The sequence below is a fragment of the Chiloscyllium plagiosum genome, unplaced genomic scaffold (genome assembly GCF_037043375.1).
Source record: "Chiloscyllium plagiosum isolate Xiang-an unplaced genomic scaffold, Cpla_swu_hap1 HiC_scaffold_13, whole genome shotgun sequence".
Taxonomy (NCBI): Eukaryota; Metazoa; Chordata; class Chondrichthyes; order Orectolobiformes; family Hemiscylliidae; genus Chiloscyllium; species Chiloscyllium plagiosum.
This window is the reverse complement of record NW_028270151.1, coordinates 61,670,392-61,691,725: the sequence shown is the minus strand read 5'-3', so window position 1 is coordinate 61,691,725 and position 21,334 is coordinate 61,670,392. Positions and strand designations below refer to the sequence as shown.

Sequence of the window (21,334 nt, the reverse complement as noted above, 5' to 3'; positions counted from 1 at the left end):
TTTGTTTTTGACTGGCACAGACTTGATGGACAGAAAGACCTTTTTCCTGAGCTGCAGATTCTATGAGTCTAATGTGCAAGGGTAGGGAGAAAACAGGAGACTGGCAATAGGTAATGATGCTCATTTAATGAGCTAGTGCAGGCACAATGGGCCAAATGGTCTCCTTTTGCACAATAACACTCAGAGTCATCGAGTCATTCAGCAGAGGAAGAGACCCTGCGGTCTAACCCGTTCATGCCAACCAAGTTTCCCAAACTAAACTATTCCCATTTGCCTATATTTGGCCCATATACCTCTGAACCGTTCCTATTCATGTACCTGTCCAAATGTCTTTAAAATGTTCTAAGTGTACCTGCATCTACTACTTTTTCTGGCAGAAATCCCTGACGAAGGGCTTTTGCTCGAAACGTCGATTTTCCTGCTCCTCGGATGCTGCCTGACCTGCTGTACTTTTGCAGCACCACATTCTCGACTACTTCCTCTGGCAGTTCATTCTACATACAAATCATCCTCTGGGTGAAAAGGTTGCCTCTCGGGTCCCTTTTAAATCTTTCATCCCTCCCTTTAACGTTATGCCCTCAAGTTTTGAATTCCCAGTCCAAGAGAAAAGAACTATGCTATTCACCCTATCTGTGCCCTTCATGAACCTTTATAAGGTAACCCCTCAATTTCCTACACTCCTGTGAATAAAGTCTCAGTTTATCCAGCCTCTCTTTATAACTCAAACCCTCCAGACCCTGTAACAACCATGTAAATCTTTTCTGCACCCTCTCTAATTTATTAACAATTCAATAAATAACACACCACATATCCTGAGGCCAGGATCCCTGGGTTTAGACTCCCACAAATAGGGAAAACATTCTTGCTAAATCTACTCTGTCCAGCCCGGTTAGAATTTTACGCGTTTCAATCAGATCCCTACTCATCCTTCTAAACTCTGGTGAATACAGGCCTTAAATGAATTAATCTCTACTCAGGTCAGCAGCTGAAAATGTGTTGCTGGAAAATGCAGCAGGTCAGGCAGCATCCAAGGAACAGGAGAATCGATGTTTCAGGCATAAGCCCTTCTTCAGGTCAGCAGGTCTGGCAGCATCTGTAAGGAGAGAAATCTGAAACCAAAAGAGAAAATGTTGGAAAATCTCAGCAAGTCTGGCAGCATCCGCAGTAATTTGCTTTTATCTACTCAGGTCAGTCCTGCCATTCCTGGTATCAGCCTTGTGAACCTCTGCTGCACTTCCTCTATGACAAATGTATCCTTTCTTCGGGAGAGATAAAAACTGCATGATATACAACAGGTATGGTGTCACCAAGGCCCTGTCTAATTGCAGCAAGAGGAGACTTCTGAACTCAAATCCTGTTGCAGTGAAGGCCAATGTGCCATTTGCCTTCCTCATTGCTTGTTGCACCTGCCTGTCTACTTTCATTGATTAGTGTACAAAGACACCAGTCCTGATAGGTTCAACATGAAAAACTTGGGCAAACTGTATGCTTTTTCACAATGCTCAAAAGTTTTTAACCTGAGAGTTGAAAGTTATTGAGAACAAGCAGGAAAATAAAGTTGAGTCCCAAGTCAGAACAGCTACAATCAAACTGAATACTGGAACAGTTTCAAGGGCTGTGTGGCTAACGTTCCTTATATTTTTCTTGGCTTCAGTTCTGTACTCAAATTGTCACAGCAGAGCTTGAATTTACATCTTTTTGAGTCAGAGGTGAGCCAAAGTTGACAGCAGTTATTGGGAATTCACTCTCAGAAGGATAGTACAATATTACATAAAGCTTAGAAAATGACTACAAGGATGCGGAGCTTTTCAAAAATTAGAATATGAAATCAAAAATTGCCATGGCATCCACAAATTAAGAAAAATAGATTCAAGTCAGTAGTTTCAATGCAAAGCTAACGTCAGCATAGTCACAAAGGACACAATAACTACAATCGACACTACATTTTAGTGATGCTTCATGCAGACCTTTGATATCTGTTTGCATGTGCATCCAAAATCTCCAAAGCTGAAAGCCACATCACTCGGTTAGGCAAAAAAAAAGATTTCAAATACATTTCATTTTTCACCTAATCAGGAATAAGATACTAAAATTTGACTTGGCTACAACAGTGGAATGAATAGTTAAACACTTTTATAAATGAAGGAGCCAATTACAAGGTTTTCTTGAGTGAAAGAAAATAGGATTTTATTCTTTACGAACCCCAAGAAAAGTAATAAAAATGGTATCAAACACACACTGCAGTTGCTCAATTAATGTCTTGCATTCTCAGCCGTAGCAGAAGTTTTGGATGATTTTGAGTTCTCTGTATGTGGATGTTCCTTACATTTCTTTCATCATTTGCTTTCTAAAAGCTGAGAATAAACTTGGGAGAGAGAGAAAGCCCTGCAGTTCTACTGTTACGAATCAGATTTCATTTGTGTATTTCTGAGTCTGGCTTCAATGTCTTTCATGCTGGAAATTTGCAATCAAGTCTCTCATCACAATATGTGAAACTTCCAGAAGGGTGGATGTCAGACAGGAGCTAAAGATCTGAATGACTAGTTACAGTTGTTTTGATACAATGTTAACTTCAGTTCAGCATCTTATTTATTTATTATTTGTTTATTGACGGTTATTTATTTATTGACGGTTTGATCAGCTGACTCCACTTGTGGCCAGGTGATCACTGTAGCCATCTTAAGTTAATATTCTTCTCTTTACAGAACCATTTTGATCCGTGAAAGATCCCAGTAGAAAGTTGATAGTCTATTTTTACCATTATTTGAGAGAGGAGATCCAACACCGGATCTGTTGCATTAGTTCAGTCGTCTATAAGTGTTTGACAACACAGATCTCCAGAAGTCAACAAAAGTCTTATTTACAGAGGAGTAGTTATCACCAAACTCCAGTACTGCTGTGAGCTCTGGACAGTGTATCAGTAACACATAGAATGCCAGAGAAATTCCATCATAAATCCCTCCAATGCCTCCCATTCAGTGAATTAACACTAGTCTCTCAGCCAGCTCCACAAACATTCAGGCAAAACTCCTGAAAAATCAAGTATAATTGACTGAATTTCCACCAATAGGTCATGTTTTCCAAAATTTCAGATGGCAACATTCCCGGGGAGGACAAGAGAAAAAAATGACAAAAACCTCTTTGTAGCTCTCCTTAAAGCACAGCACTATTAACATCAATAATTGGGTGGAGCTTTAGAATTAGAATTAGCATTAGGTTTTATTGTCACATGTACTCAAGTACGTGGATCCAAGAGTACAGCAGAAAGTGTACAAAATCACCATCTTAGGTAAAAAGGTACTGAGGTACAAAAGCTTAGCAATAAGGTAGAAAATAAAGAAATAAAGTTCAAAGTTTTACATGACAGTTCTTAAGTGCTTAGCCTTGGGCCCACATCTGAGCTCTTCCATCCTGAAACTGAGATCATCACCAGCACAAGACGCCTCACCACACCACTACTGCAGATCCATGTCACCATTCTTCAGTGCCATCTTACCTATACCAACAACATCGCTACCATGAGACCACGCTGGGCCAATCTGTCTGATGCTCTCCACAGCATCCAGGTACAACCGATGATGATAACACTATGCAAATCTACAGAATTTTATTTGGTTGCAAAATCACCCTTTAGAGATTATATTAAGCACTTTTTAAGCTTCTAAGTCACCTCTCAACTCAGGAATAGGCAGTGGGAAAACAGATACAAAAAATCAAGGCAAATGTCTTAATCTTTATGAATGGAAGAGAAAAGACTAGAACATATGAACAGATCTGGAGAAAAGACTGATGTTAAAATAGTTTAAAAAACAAAGACATAATTTTTGGAACAGCACTAACAGAGCAAATGCAAACAGAATTTATGTTCTTTTTATTTGAAATTGCATCTTTATTGTTTAATTTTCAAAAGCTGTTTCTGAAATTTCAGTTATTTAATACTCATTTCTTCTGAATGACAATCTCAATGTCTTGAAGGCCAATTATAAATCCTCTATGCTATCCGATCTGTTATTCAGCCTAAAATATTAGAGACTTTAGCTGTTTGTAACATACAGTTATTTATGCACATGAATGGTAAATTTACATTATATTCTGGACATTCGTGGCTTTTCAATCAACCCATCATCTTGTATTGGTTACTGACATACTCCTCCTGCGGATTTTGCATCAACTACCTTCAAAGTGCAGACAGTGGTAGTCCTCAAGGAGAGGAAACCCTTTTAGCAAGAATTTACCCATTCACCATCTGCTGTGCTCCCATACTGCTGACTTAGATCTAGCATTGGCCAATTCCCCTGATTACCTGTAAGAAAACAACAGCTGGCACATCTGACCACAACCTCATCTCTATCTGAGTAGACTTTTATAGTATCTTGAGACAAATAACAAATGCGGGGTTCAGCTATGTAACAGAGATAATTGGAATAGCCTCAGCTGCTTAGACTGGCATCCTCTCTATCAGGAGGTCAGATTTTGTTTGATTTTAGATCCAAAAACAAAATATATATATAGACCATTGGAATGTCTCTCTAATCTAAAGATTCATGTCTTAGCTTTGTATCACAAATTAGTTGTTTATGAGTTGCTTGTTCTTTTTCTTTACTATCTCTTCTCTCCAGACGTCACTAAAGAATAGCCTCATAACAGTTCAGCAATTATCAGCAAGCTACTTAACCATTAAAACTGCCACATGTGAGCCTAATCCTCTTTCAAATGACAGCCATATAGACACTATTGTCAGTTGAAAGCAATTCATGCTGAAAGGTGGGGAACTCAGCTTGCTTTTAACATGCATATATGACACTAAAATTAACTCTAGTGCTCCCATTGCTGCTACAGCGAGATTTATGAAGATATGCAACAACATAGCACTGTCCAAAAGGTACTTTGGTTTGTTGAGTGATCAGGCAAACAAAAGGACTGGAAGCTGAAATAACTCCACAGAAGCCGGTATCCCATCACCAAGTCACCCTTTATTTACACATGGAGAGTCATTGACACTGATCCAGCTTTCTCAGAGCCAGCTCTCAGAGTGAATCAGAAGACTAACACTTCTGTTCTTATCTGACAGCCAGGGCTCCCTGATTGGACAGATTAACAGCCTCAGTCAGGGGACTCACATTCTATGATGTCAACCTAGCTGACCTCATCACAATAACTACAGGAGCAGATTTTTTATAAGTCCCAATATTGCTGTCATTGGATTGCCAGAAACCCAAGTTCAAGATTATCTCCAAGCTGCTTGATGTAAGATATGCTCTAGGGACTTGTGGAAGATGGCCAAATGTGATCCCATTGTCTTTTGTTTTAACAAAGGCTGAACTTAATTTAGCAATTCCACTGAAAACGCGATGTTGTCAAACATTGTATCTTTCAAAAAGCCTTTTGACATTCAAGATTATGTGTTCAAAACTGTGTTTGAGATAAACATCCCACTCAATCACTGACTGTTCAACAATAATGTAAAGTAGCTCGCCAATTTGCAATGGCATGTTTGTTCTAAAGCTGAAGAACTTGTTTCTTAAAGAAAGGTTGTTAAAGAACACTGAAATCATTCAGCTCAATTCTATGTCAATGAAAACTTTCCAGTATAGATCAAGAAGGTTTAATGAGAGTGTACTGTCGCCCAAAGTTGCAACAGTTAGCTGTTGATTTTATTTCTAAACATAATATTGCAGTGAATTATTTTGTAACCCAAGGGATTAATCTATTAATTGTTTTAAAACAGAAGGCTTATTAGCTCCATGATTCTGTTGAGGTGTTCCCACACTGGCCTTGACGGCTGTTGCCTTATGTGAAACCTTTGAGATCCTCGTAAGCAGCAAATTGAGTGAGTATGAGTTTAGGAGAGACAATTGTGGATTGCAGCATTTCAGCTGCTGCTGAGGCAGTCCAGACTAACTAACTTTCTATTAGTTCACATTAGTCAAGGTTGATGGAGGGGGGGGGGGGGGCAAAGGAGTAGAAATAATGACATCCTGAGAAGGAAAATGTTTAGTGCTCCTGCTGCACTATTGTTATTGGTGCTGAATTCAGCATTTCTAGTGATCCATGAGGGAGTAGATGAGTGGTGTCTTCAAAATGTTGGCCCATTTGCTCCATCAACCTCCCCAAGGCAGATGTCTGCCTCAATCTTTAACTCAAAGCAAAGTCATAGCAGTTATTTAAGCTTCCACAACAACTATGGCAGCTATAATCATTGCCCACTAACGTAGCCTGGCGTTGTCCAAAGTAGATTGTAGAGTGCTGGCACAATGCAATAACATATCTCATTAGGCAGTTTGGCAGTTTTACAGAGGCTCAAGTAAGAAGAGAGGCTATAAAGAATGGCAAGAACCCCGTTCACAGAAGTGACTAGATTTCTGCATTCCTATTCAGACCGGTCTGGAGGAGCTACTGACAAAACAACTAACTTGTATTTAAATTGTGCATCAACATAGCAAATATCCCAAAGAACTTTGCAGAGTTATAGCCAAACAAAAATTGACACAGAGCCACATCAGGAAATTTTACAGCGGACCACCAAAGAAAATTAGAGAATTGGGTTTTAAGGTGCATCTTAAAGGAAGAGAGAGCAGTAGATAGATACATGGAGAAAATTTCAGAGCTTTGCCTCTTGGCAATTGAAGGCACAACTATTAAAGATTGATAATTTAAACTTAGGGATGTGCAAGAGGCCAAGAGTGGAGATATCATGAAGGGCTCTTGTCTTCTCTTTTACAATGTCGGCATTTTTGGAAAAGCCAGCATTTGTAGCCTATCCTTAACTGAATTTCAGAGGCCTGTTAAGAGTCAACTACAATGCATGAGTCTAAAGTCACATGTAGGCCAGACTGGGTAAGGATGGTAGATTTCCCTCCCTAAAGTGATGAAGGTGGATTTTTATGACAATCGACAATAGTTAATAGTAACATTGATGAGACTAGATTAAAAGTCAAGATGTATTGATAGTATTGAAATAGCAACAGCTGCAATGATGTGATTTAAAACTATGTAGCCTGGGTTGCATTACTATCCCAGTAAGGATAAGATTACCACAACACCACCAACTCACACTGTAGGCTGAAGGAGTCACTGAACTAGACAGGCATAAAGTCATAGAGTCATAGAGATGTACAGCTCGGAAACAGACCCTACTGTCCAACCCATCCATGCTGACCAGGTATCCCAACCCAATCTAGTCCCCCCTGCCAGCACCCAGCCCATGTCCTCCAAACCCTTCCTATTCATATACCCATCCAAATGCCTCTTAAATGTTGCAATTGTACCAGCTTCAACCACTTCCTCTGGCAACTCATTCCATGCACGTCAAGATTAGAGTGGTGCTGGAAAGGAACAGCAGGTCAGGCAGCATCCGAGGAGCAGGAAAATCGATGTTTCAGGCAGGAGACCTTCATCAGGATGAAGGATATTCCTGATGAGGGGCTCCTGCCCAAAACGTTGACTTTCCTGCTCCTCGGATGCTGCCTGACCTGCTGTGCTTTTCCAGCACCACTCTAATCTTGACTCATCTCCAGTATCTGCAGTCCTCACTTTCGCCCATTCCATACACGTACCACCCTCTGCGAACTTATAACTGTACCTTTTATGCTCACATCCAAATCATTTATATAAATGACAAAAAGTAGAGGACCCTGCACAAATTCTTATGGCACTCCACTGGTCACAGGCCTCCAGTCTGAAAAACAACCCTCCACCACCACGCTTTGTTTTCCATCTTTGAGCCAGTTCTGTAACCAAATGGCTAGTTCTCCCTGTATTCTGTGAGATTTAACTTTGCTAATCAGTCTCCCATGGGGAACCTTGTCGAACGCCTTACTGAAGTCCAAATAGATCATGTCTACCACTCTGCCCTCATCGATCCTCTTTGTTACTTTTTCAAAAAACTCGATCAAGTTTGTGAGACATGATTTCCCACTCACAAAGCCATGTTGACTATCCCTAATCAGTCCTCACCTTTCCAAATACATGTACATCCTGTCCCTCAGGATTCCCTCCAACACCTTGCCCACTACCAACGTCAGGCTCACCAGTCTATAGTTCCCTGGCTTGTCCTTACTACCTTTCTTAAACAGTGGCACCATGTTAGCTAACCTCCAGTCTTCCGGCACCTCACCTTTAGATTAGATTAGATTACTTACAGTGTGGAAACAGACCCTTCGGCCCAACAAGTCCACACCGACCCGCCGAAGTGTAACCCTCCCAAACCCATTCTCCTACCTTTACCCCTTCACCTAACACTACGGGCAATTTAGCATGGCCAATTCACCCAACCTGCACATTTTTGGATTGTGGGAGGAAACCGGAGCACCCAGAGGAAACCCACGCAGAGACAGGGAGAACGTGCAAACGCCACACAGAGAGTTGCCTGAGGTGGGAATTGAACCTGGGTCACTTGGTGCTGCAAGGCAGCAGTGCTAACCACTGTGCCACCGTGCCGCCCATAAGTGAGTATTGATGATACAAATATCTCAGCAAGAGAAAGTGAGGACTGCAGATGCTGGAGATCAGAGCTGAAAATGTGTTGCTGGAAAAGCGCAGCAGGTCAGGCAGCATCCAAGGAGCAGGAGAATCGACATTTCGGGCATGAGCCCTTCTTCAAGAATGAGGAAAGGGTGCCAAGCAGGCTAAGATAAAAGATGGGGAGGAGGGACTTGGGGGCAGGGCGTTGGAAATGCGATAGGTGGAAGGAGGTTAAGGTGAGGGTGATAGGCCGGAGTGAGGGTGGGGCGGAGAGGTCAGGAAGAAGATTGCAGGTTAGGAAGATGGTGTTGAGTTCGAGGGTTGGGACTGAGACAAGGTGGGGGGAGGGGAAATGAGGAAACTGGAGAAATCTGAGTTCATCCCTTGTGGTTGGAGGGTTCCTAGGCGGAAGATGAGGCGCTCTTCCTCCAGCTGTCGTGTTGCTATGGTCTCAGCAAGAGGCCCAGCAATCACTTCCCTAGCTTCCTACAGAGTATGAGGTTACACCTGATCAGATCCTGTGGATTTATCCACAAGACATCCAGCACTTCCTTCTCTGTAATATGGACATCATTCAAGCTGTCACCATCTATTTCCCTACATTCTATATCTTCCGTGTCCTTTTCCACAGGAAATACTGATGCAAAATACTCATTTAGTATCTCCCCCATTTTCTGCACCTCCACACAATTTAGGTACACTATTTCAAATATTGATTGTAACTTTTAAAACTAAGGTACAACCGATCCAGGAGTCAATGTCAAGCAGAGAGCACAGGAGTGATGGCTGAATGCAACATGATGTGAACTAGGACACAGGCAGCAGTGGAAATGTCTGAACAGTGGAATATAGGAGGCCAATCAGGGTTCATTAGAATGGTCATTGAGTGGTGACAAAGGTATGGATGAGAGTTACAGCTGCATATGAGCTTAGGCAGGGCAAAGTTGAGTGGTGCTATGAATGTGAAAATAGGTGTTTTTTAGAGCTGGCACAGACATGAGGTTTGAAGCTCACCTTGGGATCAAATGTGACATTAAGGTTGTGAACTGTTCACAAATCCAAAATGTGAAACTGTATATTAACTGTTTCACTCGACAGATGCTGTCTGACATGCTGAATATATACAGCATTTTGTGTTTATTCATAACAGCCAAGTTCAGCTTCAGGTTATGCTAAGAAGAGGTCACTTAGATTCATAAAGTCATAGAGATGTACATCACGGAATCAGACCCTTCGGTCCAACTCGTCCATGCCGAACAGATATCCCAACCCAAATCTAGTCCCACCTGCCAGCACCTGGCCCATAGCTCTCCAAACCCTTCCCATTTATCTATCCATCCAAATGCCTTTTAAATATTGCAATTGTACCAGCCTCCAACACTTCTTCCGGCAGCTCATTCCATACACGTACCACCCTCTGTGTGAAAACGTTGCCCCTTAGATCCCTTTTATATCTTTCCCCTCTCACCATAAACCTATGCCCTCTATTTCTGGACGGCCCCACCCAGGGAGAAGACGTTGTCTATTTATCCTATCCATGCCCCTCATAACTTTGTAAACCTCTATAAGGTCACCCCTCAGCCTCCGACACTCCAGGGAAAACAGCCCCAGCCTGTTCAGCTTCTCCCTATAGCTCAAATCCTACAACCCTTGCAACATTCTTGTAAATCTTTTTTGAACCCTTTCAAATTTCACAACATCTTTCCGATAGGAAGGAGAGCAGAATTGCATGCATTATTCCAATAGTGGTCTAACCAATGTCCTGTACAGCCACAACATGACCTCCCAACTCCTGTACTCAATAGTCTGATGAATAAAAGAAAGCATACCAAACATCTTCTTCACTATCCTATCTAGCTGTGACTCCACTTTCAAGGAGCTATGGACCTGTACTCCAAGGTCTCTTTTTTTCAGCAACACTCTCTAGGACCTTACCATTAAGTATATAAGTCCTGCTACAATTTGCTTTCCCAAAATGCAACACCTTGCATTTATCTGAATTAAACTCCATCTGGCACTTCTCAGTCCATTGGCCCAACTGATCAAGATGCCATTTTAACCTGAAGTAATCTTCTTCGCTGTCCACTACACCTCCAATTTTGGTGTCATCTACAAACTTACCAACTATACCTCCTATACTCACACCCACATCATTTATATAAATGACAAAAGGTAGTGGACCCAGCATGAATTCTCGTGGCACTCCACTGGTCACAGGCCTCCAGTCTGAAAAACAACCCTCTACCACCACCCTCTGTCTTCTACCTTTGAGACAGTTCTGTATCCACATGGCTAGTTCTCCCTGTATTCCGTGAGATCTAACCTTGCGAACCAATCTCCCATGGGAAACCTTGTTGAACACCTTGTCTACTGCTCTGCCCTCATCAATCCTCGTTGTTACTTCTTCAAGTTTGTGAGATGATTTCCCATGCAAAAAGCTACATTGGCGATCCCTAATCAGTCCTTGCCTTCCCAATTACATGTACATCCTGTCCCTCAGGATTCCCTCCAACCACCAATGTCAGGCTCACTGGTCTATAGTTCCCTGGCTTGTTCTTATTACCTTTCTTAAACAGTAGCACCACGTTAGCCAACCTTCAGTCTTCCGGCACCTCAACTGTGACTATCAATGATACAAATATCTCAGCAAGAGGCCCAGCAATCACTTCTCTAGCCTCCCACAGAGTTCTAGGGTACACCTGATCAGGTCCAATGGAGTTATCCACCTTTATGAGTTTCAAGACATCCAGCACTTCCTCCACTGTAATATGGACATTTTTCAAGATGTCACCATCTATTTCCCTACATTCTATATCTTCCATGTCCTTTTCCACAGGAAATACTGATGCAAAATACTCATTTAGTATCTCCCCATTTTCTGCGGCACCACACAAATGCCACCTTGCTTATCTTTGAGGGGCCCTATTCTCTCCCTAGTTATCCTTTTGTCCTTAATATATTTATAGATATCTTTTGGATTCTCCTTAATTCTATTTGCCAATGCTATCTCATGTCACCTTTTTGTCCTCCTGATTTCCCTCTTATATATACTCCTACTTCCTTTATACTTTTCTAAGGATTCACTCAATCTATCCTGACCGTACCTGACGTGTGCTTCCTTCTTTTTCTTAACCAAATCCTCAATTTCTTTAGACATCCAGCATACCCTATACCTACCAGCTTTTCTTTTCACCCTAACAGGAATATACTTTCTCTGGACTCTTGTTATCTCATTTCTGAAGGCTTTCCATTTTCCAGCCATCCCTTTACCTACGAACATCTGCCTCCAATCAGCTTTTGAAAGTTCTTGCCTAATACCATCAAAATTGGCCTTCCTCCAGTTTAGAACTTCAATTTTTAGATCTGGTCTATTCTTTTCCATCACTATTTTAAAACTGAATCAGAAAATGTTCTTGTACACACTTAACAAATTCCTCTCCATCTATGGCAGTCCCAATCTTTGTTTGCAAAGTTAAAATCCTCTACTATGATCACTCTGTTGTTCTTAAAGATAGCTGAGATCTCCTTATAAATTTGTTTCTCAGTTTCCCTCTGACTATTAGGAGATCCCAAAAAGGTGATTATCCCTTTCTTATTTTTCGGTTCCATCCAAATAACTTTCCTGGATGTATTTCCGGGAATATCCTCCCTCAGTACAGCTGTAATGCTATCCCTTATCAAAAAGGCCACTCCCACTCCTCTCTTGCCTCCCTTTCTATCCTTCCTGTAGCATTTGTATCCTGGAACATTAAGCTACCAGTTCTGTCCATCCCTGAGCCATGTTTCTGTAATTGCTATGATATCCCAGTCTCATGTTCCTGAATTCATCTGCCTTCCCTGTTAGGCCCTTTGTATTGAAATAAATGCAGTTTAATTTATCAGTCCTACCTTGTTCTCTGCTTTATCCCTGCCTGCCCTGACTGTTTGACTCACTTCTGTTCTCAACTGTACCAATCTCAGATTGATTTCTTTCTTCACTATCTCCCTGGATTCCACTCGCCCACCTTACTAGTTTAAATCCACCCAAGCAGCTCTCACAAATTTCCCTGCCAGTATATTAGTCCCCTTCCAATTTAGGTGCAATCCATCCTTCTTGTACAGGTCACTTCTACCCCAAAAGAGATTCCAATTATCCAAAAATGTGAATCCTTCTCCCATACACCAGTTCCTCAGCCATGCATTCATCTGCTCTATCTTCCTATTCCTGCCCTCACTAGCTTGCAGCACCGGGAGTAATCCAGATATCACGAGGACCTCGTTTTTAAATTCCTGCCTTACTCTCTGTAATCTCCCTTCAGAATCTCAACCTTTTCCCTTCCTATGTCATTAGTTCCAATGTGGACAATGACCTTTTGCTGGACCTTCTCATCCTTGAGAACATTCTACAGCCTCTCTGAGACATCCTTGATCCTGACACCAGCGAAGCAACATACCATTCTGATTTTTCTCTGCTGGCCACAGAAGATAAATCAAATGGAATTCATAGGGGATTTACTGGTCATGGTTAAAGGATGAAAAAAAAAGGTGATTTGGTGATAGGAAAAAAAAATCCATTTAGTTGTGTGTAAGAACGCTTTTTGATTAAACAAAATTTTAAAAATCTGTGGACCTTTTACTGGAAGCAAGAAATCTACACTTCCCCCAGAAAGATCAGTCCAAAGAGAGTTTCTGGGAGTTAAAGCTAAATTCATTTGACAACATTTGGTAAACTCCAAAGGAGTGTAAAATCCATTTATTTCATCAGACCAAAAAAAAATTAAATGATGGATGGCTAACCTAAAAGTGTCTTCAAGAATACTCCAGAACATCTTACATCATCATGAAAATGGATAGAGCTTCAGAAGGTTGTCTGGTTTCACTTTATCGAAGCTCTTGTTGAAAAATTAGTTTGAATTTGAAGTGCGCAGTTGCGACTCACTAAGACAGTCAATGTAAATGACAGTCATTTACACTGCAGTGTAAACAGAAATAAATCTGCCTTCATAGTTAGCCATGCGGAATGCAGGTGAGGCTTGATTTCAGTTTGAACATTATGTAGGAACTGAAGATGAAAGATGGCCAAATTTTAAGCTAGCACAAAAATATAGTAATCTTCATAGAATCCTGTGGCAAAAGAAAACAATCAGCAGGATTAGTTGCAAAGTATTGAGAAGACAAGCAGAACAAAGAACTAAGACATCCACAGTCCAGAGGTGCCAAAATAAACTTTTCCTTCGAAAATAGCTGGAACACTGGGGAGAATTAAAGTGGAATTCTAGAGGACTGGGACAGACTTTTCAAGATCCTTTCAGTAGTTAATAACTCATAGCTTTTGCCATAAAGTATTTGAAAATTCTTGGGGGAAGTATGAAGCAAAACTAAGTGAACAACGCTTCTAGTTATAAACCATATTGTTAAGTTAATAGTGCTTGCTTTATGTACTGTAGATACATTTGTTTATGCTTAAAATGTAAAATCTTGGGACTTGGTTCTTTTGGTTAAAACAAGGTGCTCAGATTTTGCTTTGAATATTGATGGTTCTAGACCAGTTGGATAGCAGTAAGACAAGTTAGAGCATTTGAGTGTTTGAGTGAGTTGCTAGTGTTGAAGAGATGAGTTTTCAATGCTTGCTGCTCCAGGTCCAACAGTGCATCTGATCTTCTCTTTGACATATGTTGTTTAGACCTTCAAACAGAGAGGACAAATTTTGATGAATGTCTTCTTCAGAGGAAAGTACAGACATGAGGGTATTCTGTTTGTTGAATGGAAGCTAAACGTAAGACAAAGAAATAAGCAATCCTGGTTCAGTTTTATTGAAGATAAAACAAGGATTGTTATCGGGCAGTGAGTACCCACACATTCAGCTGAAAAGTCAGTGGGAAGCCCACACACAGGATTTTGGCAGGATTTTCATCCCTCCAGAACAGAAAGCCTGCCTCAGAGAGATGCTGCCAATTAGAACTCTGTAGTCCGAACGGTGCCATGTGTGACTGGTGGCCACTAACACTACAGACAGTCCTCAGTGAAGATAAACACTGGAAACTAGACACCACGATAAGCACTGTCCTCATGACTTGTCCTACCTGCCAATCTCCCTTCCCACCTATCTGCTCCACCCTCCCCTCTGACCTATCACCTCCATCCCCACCCCCATTCACCTATTGTACTCTTTGCTACCTTCCCCCACCCTCCTCTCTCACCTATCACCTCCATCCCCATCCCCATTCACCTATTGTACTCTTTGGTACCTTCTCCCCCCCCACCCCCATTTATCTCTCACTCTAGAGGCTTCCTGTCTCTATTCCTGATGAAGGGCTTTTGCCTGAAACATCAATTTTCCTGCTCCTTGGATGCTGCCTGACCTGCTGTGCTTTTCCAGCATCACTCTGACCTAAATTCTGATTTCCAGCATCTGCAGTCCTCACTTTTGACCACGATAAGCAGCAGAGGTGGGGGTAGGGGTTGGATTTTCCCAGGTCAGGCTGGCAGGCCCAAGAAAGGAGTTTGGAAGACAGACCTGAGAGGCCCAAGAGGGAGGATTGCGGGAGAAGTGTGATCTTGATAAGAGGGAAGGGATATTGTTGGTATTGACAGGCACATGGATCTACAAAGGAAGTCATCTTACTTAGCATGACTCCAACCTGCACAGATAAAGTTGCCAGGCTACCAGATGGTGTAACTCTCCCTCTATTATGGCTAAAATAATAGCAGGGGATAGGATAAGGCTATTAAATTGACCACTTACAAGCTTCAATGGGCACTAGAGTGAGCAAGCTTTCCCTCATCTCCACCAAGCCCATATAATTTTAAACAGGTCAGAAGCAGACAATTAGATGATGGGAAAACCATGCAGTTAATTTTATGAGGTCCCATCTTTAAATCTGCCAGTGAGGATGCATAAATCCTAGCTGAAGTCTGTAGAGCAAGAAATAAGGAAGGTGCCATGAGACATTTTGTACATTGCATAATAACTAGCAAGCCTGAAGAGAATTTAAGAGATGATATTATGTTGATATGGCGATTGAGATATTATCTGGTGTAGCCTTATGCCAAATGGTAAATGATAGAGCAGAAAGAAGGAATATAATGGCAGTGGTGGGCAGGGGAACAGGAAGGAAAGGCTATTTCCAAGAATTCTTTCTTGATGGAGTTACGAGGAATTGTAATTACTTTTGCTTATCTTGAGAGGTTATTAAAGTGCTTCCCAAGATGATCCTAGGATTCATTCTTCTGGAGCCATCAATTCTACCTTTAGTCTTTGTGAATGGGAAGGATGAAAATCTATTCAAATAAAAGCAAAAATGTTCCAAGGAATGTTTAGACCGATATAAAAATTGTACTCATAAGTCTTCCTTTCCATCTGGTACATCAGGTAATTTTGAACTTATCATCTATAATTGCTGTCTTTTTATTCCAATAATCCTTCTTCCAAGAAATAGCTATAATCATTCCCCTGTGCACAATAGATTAACAGCAAAATTTAAAACACACAAAATTGAAACAATCCTTGTGATGTTGTTGGGAATTGGATGAACGTTGTTGGTTCTGGTGGTTGATGACATAATGTGGTGGCACTGGCTCCAGGATCAGGCTGGTATGGAATCAGCATCCCAAGAGGGTTTCAGATCAATTGCTAGTAAGATTCAGCAGCAATGTGCCAAGCCAAACTGGTGAACCCACCACAAATATTGATATTGGAAGAATGGTTAAAGAAAGACCATGTTTAGGCATCCATTGATGCAGCTAGGAAGTATTGGGGAGGTGATGGCCTAGTGGTATCATTGCTGGACTGTTAATCCAGAGACCCAGGTCATGTTCTGGGGACCTGGGGTCAAATTCTGCTGTGGCAGATGGTAGAATTTGAATTCACCAAAAAAAACTTTGAAATTAAGGGTCCAATGATTACTATGTATCCATTGCTGATTGTTGGAAAAACCCAACTAGTTCACTAACATCCTTCAGGGAAGGAAACTGCCATCCTTACCTGGCCTGGCCTACATGTGACTCCAGACCCACAGCAATGTGGCTGACTCTTAACTGCCCGCTGGGAAATTAGAGATGGGTAATAAATGCTGGCCTAGCCAGCAGCATCCTCATCCCATGAATGAATTTTTTAAATGAATGCTACCACCATTTGTTTAATAATCATTGTTAATAAATCACTGAGCTGATTTATACACATACTTGCTGTAGTTTGGGAACAAAATAAATTACTACTAAAAACTGAATATGGTTAACATGAATATGCTCTCATATAGGTGATTATCAGTTTTGAACCATTTTGATGGGATGGATTGCAATTACAGAAAATACCATTTTGGATGGCACACTCATAGTGGTGTAATATTATAGTGATGACAAATATCTCAGGATTTCTTTTCATGGAGCAACATTAATGATATAATTTGTCAATGCTTCCCACAAATTAGTTTAGCCTTTTAATACTGTATAATACAGAGTGATGCCAACAGCATGGGTTCAATCCCCATACCAGCAAACATTACCATGAAAGACGCTCCTCAATCTTGTCTCACCTGAGATGTGAGAAAACAGCCTTATGTTTCACTAGAATTATGGCTACTTTACTTACTGTGGCAGTTCTAAACTACACTAACAATGCTTCTGAATAAGCTTATAAATTTAACACTTGTCTAAAATTTGTATAATTTCCATCCACAAAAAAACATTGCAAACATATCAATGAATGAGGTAGAAGTCAATTGGGAAGTAATTCTGATGAAAATTCATCAACTTGAAATGTTAACTGTGATTGTTTCTCCACACATTCCATCTGACTTGCCCAGTATTTCCAATATTTTATGTTCTGATTCAAAGAAGACCTCTTTGGGAAATTACATCAGGAAAGGTTATTCCATAGATTTCAGTAACTAAAAGATTAGCTTTCTTGCATTAATGTTGAAAGTAGAATTTACATTTATAGAAAATTGTAGGTTATTTCCTACCTTGTAAACATTTTAAGAGAAAAAGGCTGAAGTCAAAGATGGTGCAGTGCTGGTATGGATTGAATCTCAGAATATCTGGAGGTGCCGGTGTTGGACTGAGGTGTACAAAGTTAAAAATCACACAACACCAGGTTATATTCCAACAGGTTTATTTGGGAGCACTGCTCCTTCATCAAGTGGTTGAACACGACCACCTGATGAAGGAGTAGCGCTCCGAAAGCTAGTGCTTCCAAAACAAACCTGTTGGACTATAACCTGGTGTTATGTGATTTTTAAATCAGAATATCTGGATAGCATATTACAGTACAATATTTGCAAAGGAAATTGTTCTGGTAAACAACTCTATTGATACTGGACTAGAAAATAACAGTGAAAACAAATTATTTTGTGAGTAATGCTTGCCTATACAGAACAGTAGTCATAGTGCGAAAGGAGAAAATATATTTATCTTTCACCAACACATGATGCAGCAGCTCCAACAGCAATGACTTGTAATTATGTAGCACGTTGAAAATAATAAGGCATGGAAAGACACTTGAGAGGAATTTTATCTAAACCTTTGGCCCTGAGCCACATCAGGAAAATCTTTCCTACACCCGATATTCATATTTGTCTCTAACCTAGAAAAAAACAGTTGCCCATGAGAGGTATGCAGCAATGACAAGAAAGCAGGAAAGAGGTAAAAGCAGCAATGAAACACAATCAACATAGCTGCAGTTGTTACAGAGTGACGATGAAGTATAGTATTGAGTTAGGGAGTCATCACAGCATTGTGCAATAATGTCACACTTAATCCACTGTAATGTAAAGTTAATACTTATATATATTTCTCAAAAACTAGAATGGACCCAATGACTCAGAGGATAGGTCCCAGGAATAATTTCATGTAATGAATTCTCACATCAAATTTACATTACCACAAAATCTTGAAAGTAAAATATTTGCTTGAAAACAGGTTTACATGTGGTCTACTAAATAAATATAAGTATTAGGACTCCTGGCAATAAGAGACAGAGTAACAATGAGCTGGATTTTCAGTCCAGGGTCGAGTGGCTGGATAATTCCGAGGTCCCTAATCACCAATACTGACACCAAGAGAATCCAGGAAGTGGACCTTGGGATGGAAGGCAATTTGCAAAGCAAATAATAGTTATTAATGGGCTTGACATTTTGTTGAATGGAACAGGCAAGACATGGAGCAGATAGCCAACAGTCTCATAATCCAAACAAATGCTTAAACATTCCTGTTCAGATGCACAAGCCATCCTGATCAAGTGGCAACAACTTATGCCACTGCATTTGTACCTCAGTGTGACTATTCCTTCTTATATATATTTTTCCATCAGCAGCTACAATGAATAATGGCTTCATGCCATGCTTTGAACAGCTGTGCACTAATGTGCCCCAGATCATTTGCTCTTCCCATTGTAAAATTTGAAAGTTTGATTCTGCCCCTTTCCAGATTGTTAATAAGCTCTTTAAGGAGCTGAACAGCAAATTATAGATGGTGCAGGTGGTAGATGCCATCCCTGTAAAAAAAACTGAAAAATATCTAAGTGTGAAATTTCCTATTCATGAACCTCACCCCATTGCCAAATTATATCAACCTCATAATGCATGGCAAAAAAAGATATGGCAAATAGGTTAGAATTTATAAAATGTTTCCTCAAACAAGTTGTGGTAAAATCTAAATTGTAATTTTGTTCAAGTATTTTATGACTGTAAATACCTGATTATAGTAACACAAAAAGAAATCAGGCAGCACCATGATACTCAATAGGTTCTATTTTCCATTTGGGGATAGACTTTGTCTTTTCACAAAATATTCCTTGGTATTTGCAAAAGAACCATGGTGAAAATATGCTGTAGTGTTCTACTAGACACTGTAGGCCATGGGTAAGGGTGAAGGAACTTTAACCAAGTTCACCCAACAAGTAACTGACAGGATTGAGTAGCCACAGATTTGGCACCCTATCAAAATTAATATCAGGCAGGATAGAAAATGTACTGCAGATCCCACCATGTCAGTTTCCTATTAGATGCACTAGTTTAAAATTTATCTCTTCATCATCTCCATAAGGTACTGTGTCATATGAAATGTATTACTGATTGACAATCAGCTGTTTTGCAGTTCTGTTAAGGTTCAGTTTTAAAAACTTCTCAACCTTAGGATTAGCTAAGAAAAAAATTGGAAGGTAGTCACGTTATCACCAACACTCCAACCTCCCCCCATCCTACCTTTCCAGGAATGTCTGAATACCTTAGCGCAATAATCTTGAGCTGTTTAAATTTTCCTTCATCACAAAATCTGAAGTTGGCCAGTTCACTGATAACTCACGATATTCAGATCTAAATACAGTTTCTCAGATAATGAATCAATCCTCATCTATTTGCACCATGGCCTAACCAACATTTAGCTTGGGTTAGTTAATTGCCAGCAAAATTTCTAGGATCATTTGTCTGGCAAAAATTACTTTCCATAAGATCCTTGCATAACCAGTTCCGCTTGCCATTCAATGCTATTACCACAGTGGAGTTCCTACTATCAACATCCTCAGAATCACCACTGACCAGAAACTCCACTAATTCAGCCATATGATTAGTTAGCTAGTAAAGTAGGAAAGAGATGCTCTGCCACAAGCAGCTCACCCCTGACTTGCCAAAATCTCTCCACTATAATAAAGGCATAGAGAATGGATGTGATGGAATCTGCATGACTTGTTAGATATGCATGTAGAAGAACAAATAGATAACTTGAACTATCCAGGTTAATGTAGTTTCCATGAGGTACACCATTCACTGTTCCAAATGTATCATGCATTTCAGTCAAAGCATCTTCAGCAACATGGTCCAAACCAACAACTTTTACCACGTTGAAGAATAAACATGGGCAAGGCTTGCCTTCATCAAAATGTGGCACTCACCACTATGCACCTCATGTGGGTATCCACACCAAACTGGTGGCATGGCTACAATACTACGATTTGGTCAGAACAATTGGCAAAGGGGAAGAAATGATAACCTTGTCAAATAGTAATATCCTCAGAATGATATGTCTTTTAAAAAGTTTCAAGTTCCCAATAGGAGGGTGCGGAGTGAATTGCATATTAAAAGAGATGAACTGACTGAAACAAACAGGGTCTTGGCAGATTATCCCAGCTACTGAAATCGCCATTAAGCATGTGAAATAAACCAACCCCGCGCTGGGGGTGTTATCGCCCATTAACGTCGATTTTACCAAGTTTGAAATAGACGCACTGCCTTCCAGCCAAATCGGTACCATGGCAACTTCAAAACAAAATGTCATAACAAACTTGAAAGGAACTGGCTGTGGAGTTGAGCTTCAGTAAACAAAGCAGGATGCCGCTGGAAGGAGGCTGCAAAAAGACTGGGCAGAATCCCTTACCAGTTTCCCCTGCCCCGGGCACCTCGGTGGCCCACCGGTCACTGTGCGACTCCAGCTGCAGCTGTCTCCTCTCCCCGAGGCCTCTGGAACCCAAACCTTGCAGTGGCTCAGAGAATATTCTGCTTTCCGAAGCGTTTCTTGTCTTCATATTAAACAGCAGTTCCTGTATCCTCTGCGCTCACACAGCAGGTGAAATGAGTTTTGCGAACGGAACACTTTATGATATAAAGTCTTACTAGTACATGACTGGAGATTAATTTTGAATGTTATGCGCTCTTAGTGAGATGCAACACCTTAACATCCACTGTTCCCTCCCCCAGTGAACTGAGCAGATGACGAATTCCAGTAACTCTGTCAAGTGAATACGCAGCTCTTTTCACTTTACAGGTATGGTCAGTGTGCATATCCGCGCTAATCCCTGAGGGCCTCATGTACACCTTGTTTGTTGAATCAAGTGGAATTTTCCACTTTTCGGACAGTTTGACACCGAAAGTGTTGAGGCTGGAACATCTGAAATTGAACA

At 40.8% G+C, this 21,334-nt stretch overlaps 1 protein-coding gene across 1 annotated transcript in view; it reads right to left on the bottom strand.

The window, feature by feature from the left end:
• Positions 1 to 21,010, bottom strand: part of LOC122555878 (uncharacterized) — a 361,709-nt gene extending 340,699 nt beyond the window's left edge. Inside the window, exon 1 of the mRNA XM_087993253.1 lies at positions 20,812 to 21,010. Coding sequence (XP_087849379.1) covers positions 20,812 to 20,959 — 148 coding nt within the window. The 5' untranslated portion in view covers positions 20,960 to 21,010. The remainder of the gene's footprint in view (positions 1 to 20,811) is intronic.
• Positions 21,011 to 21,334: the final 324 nt, after the last annotated feature.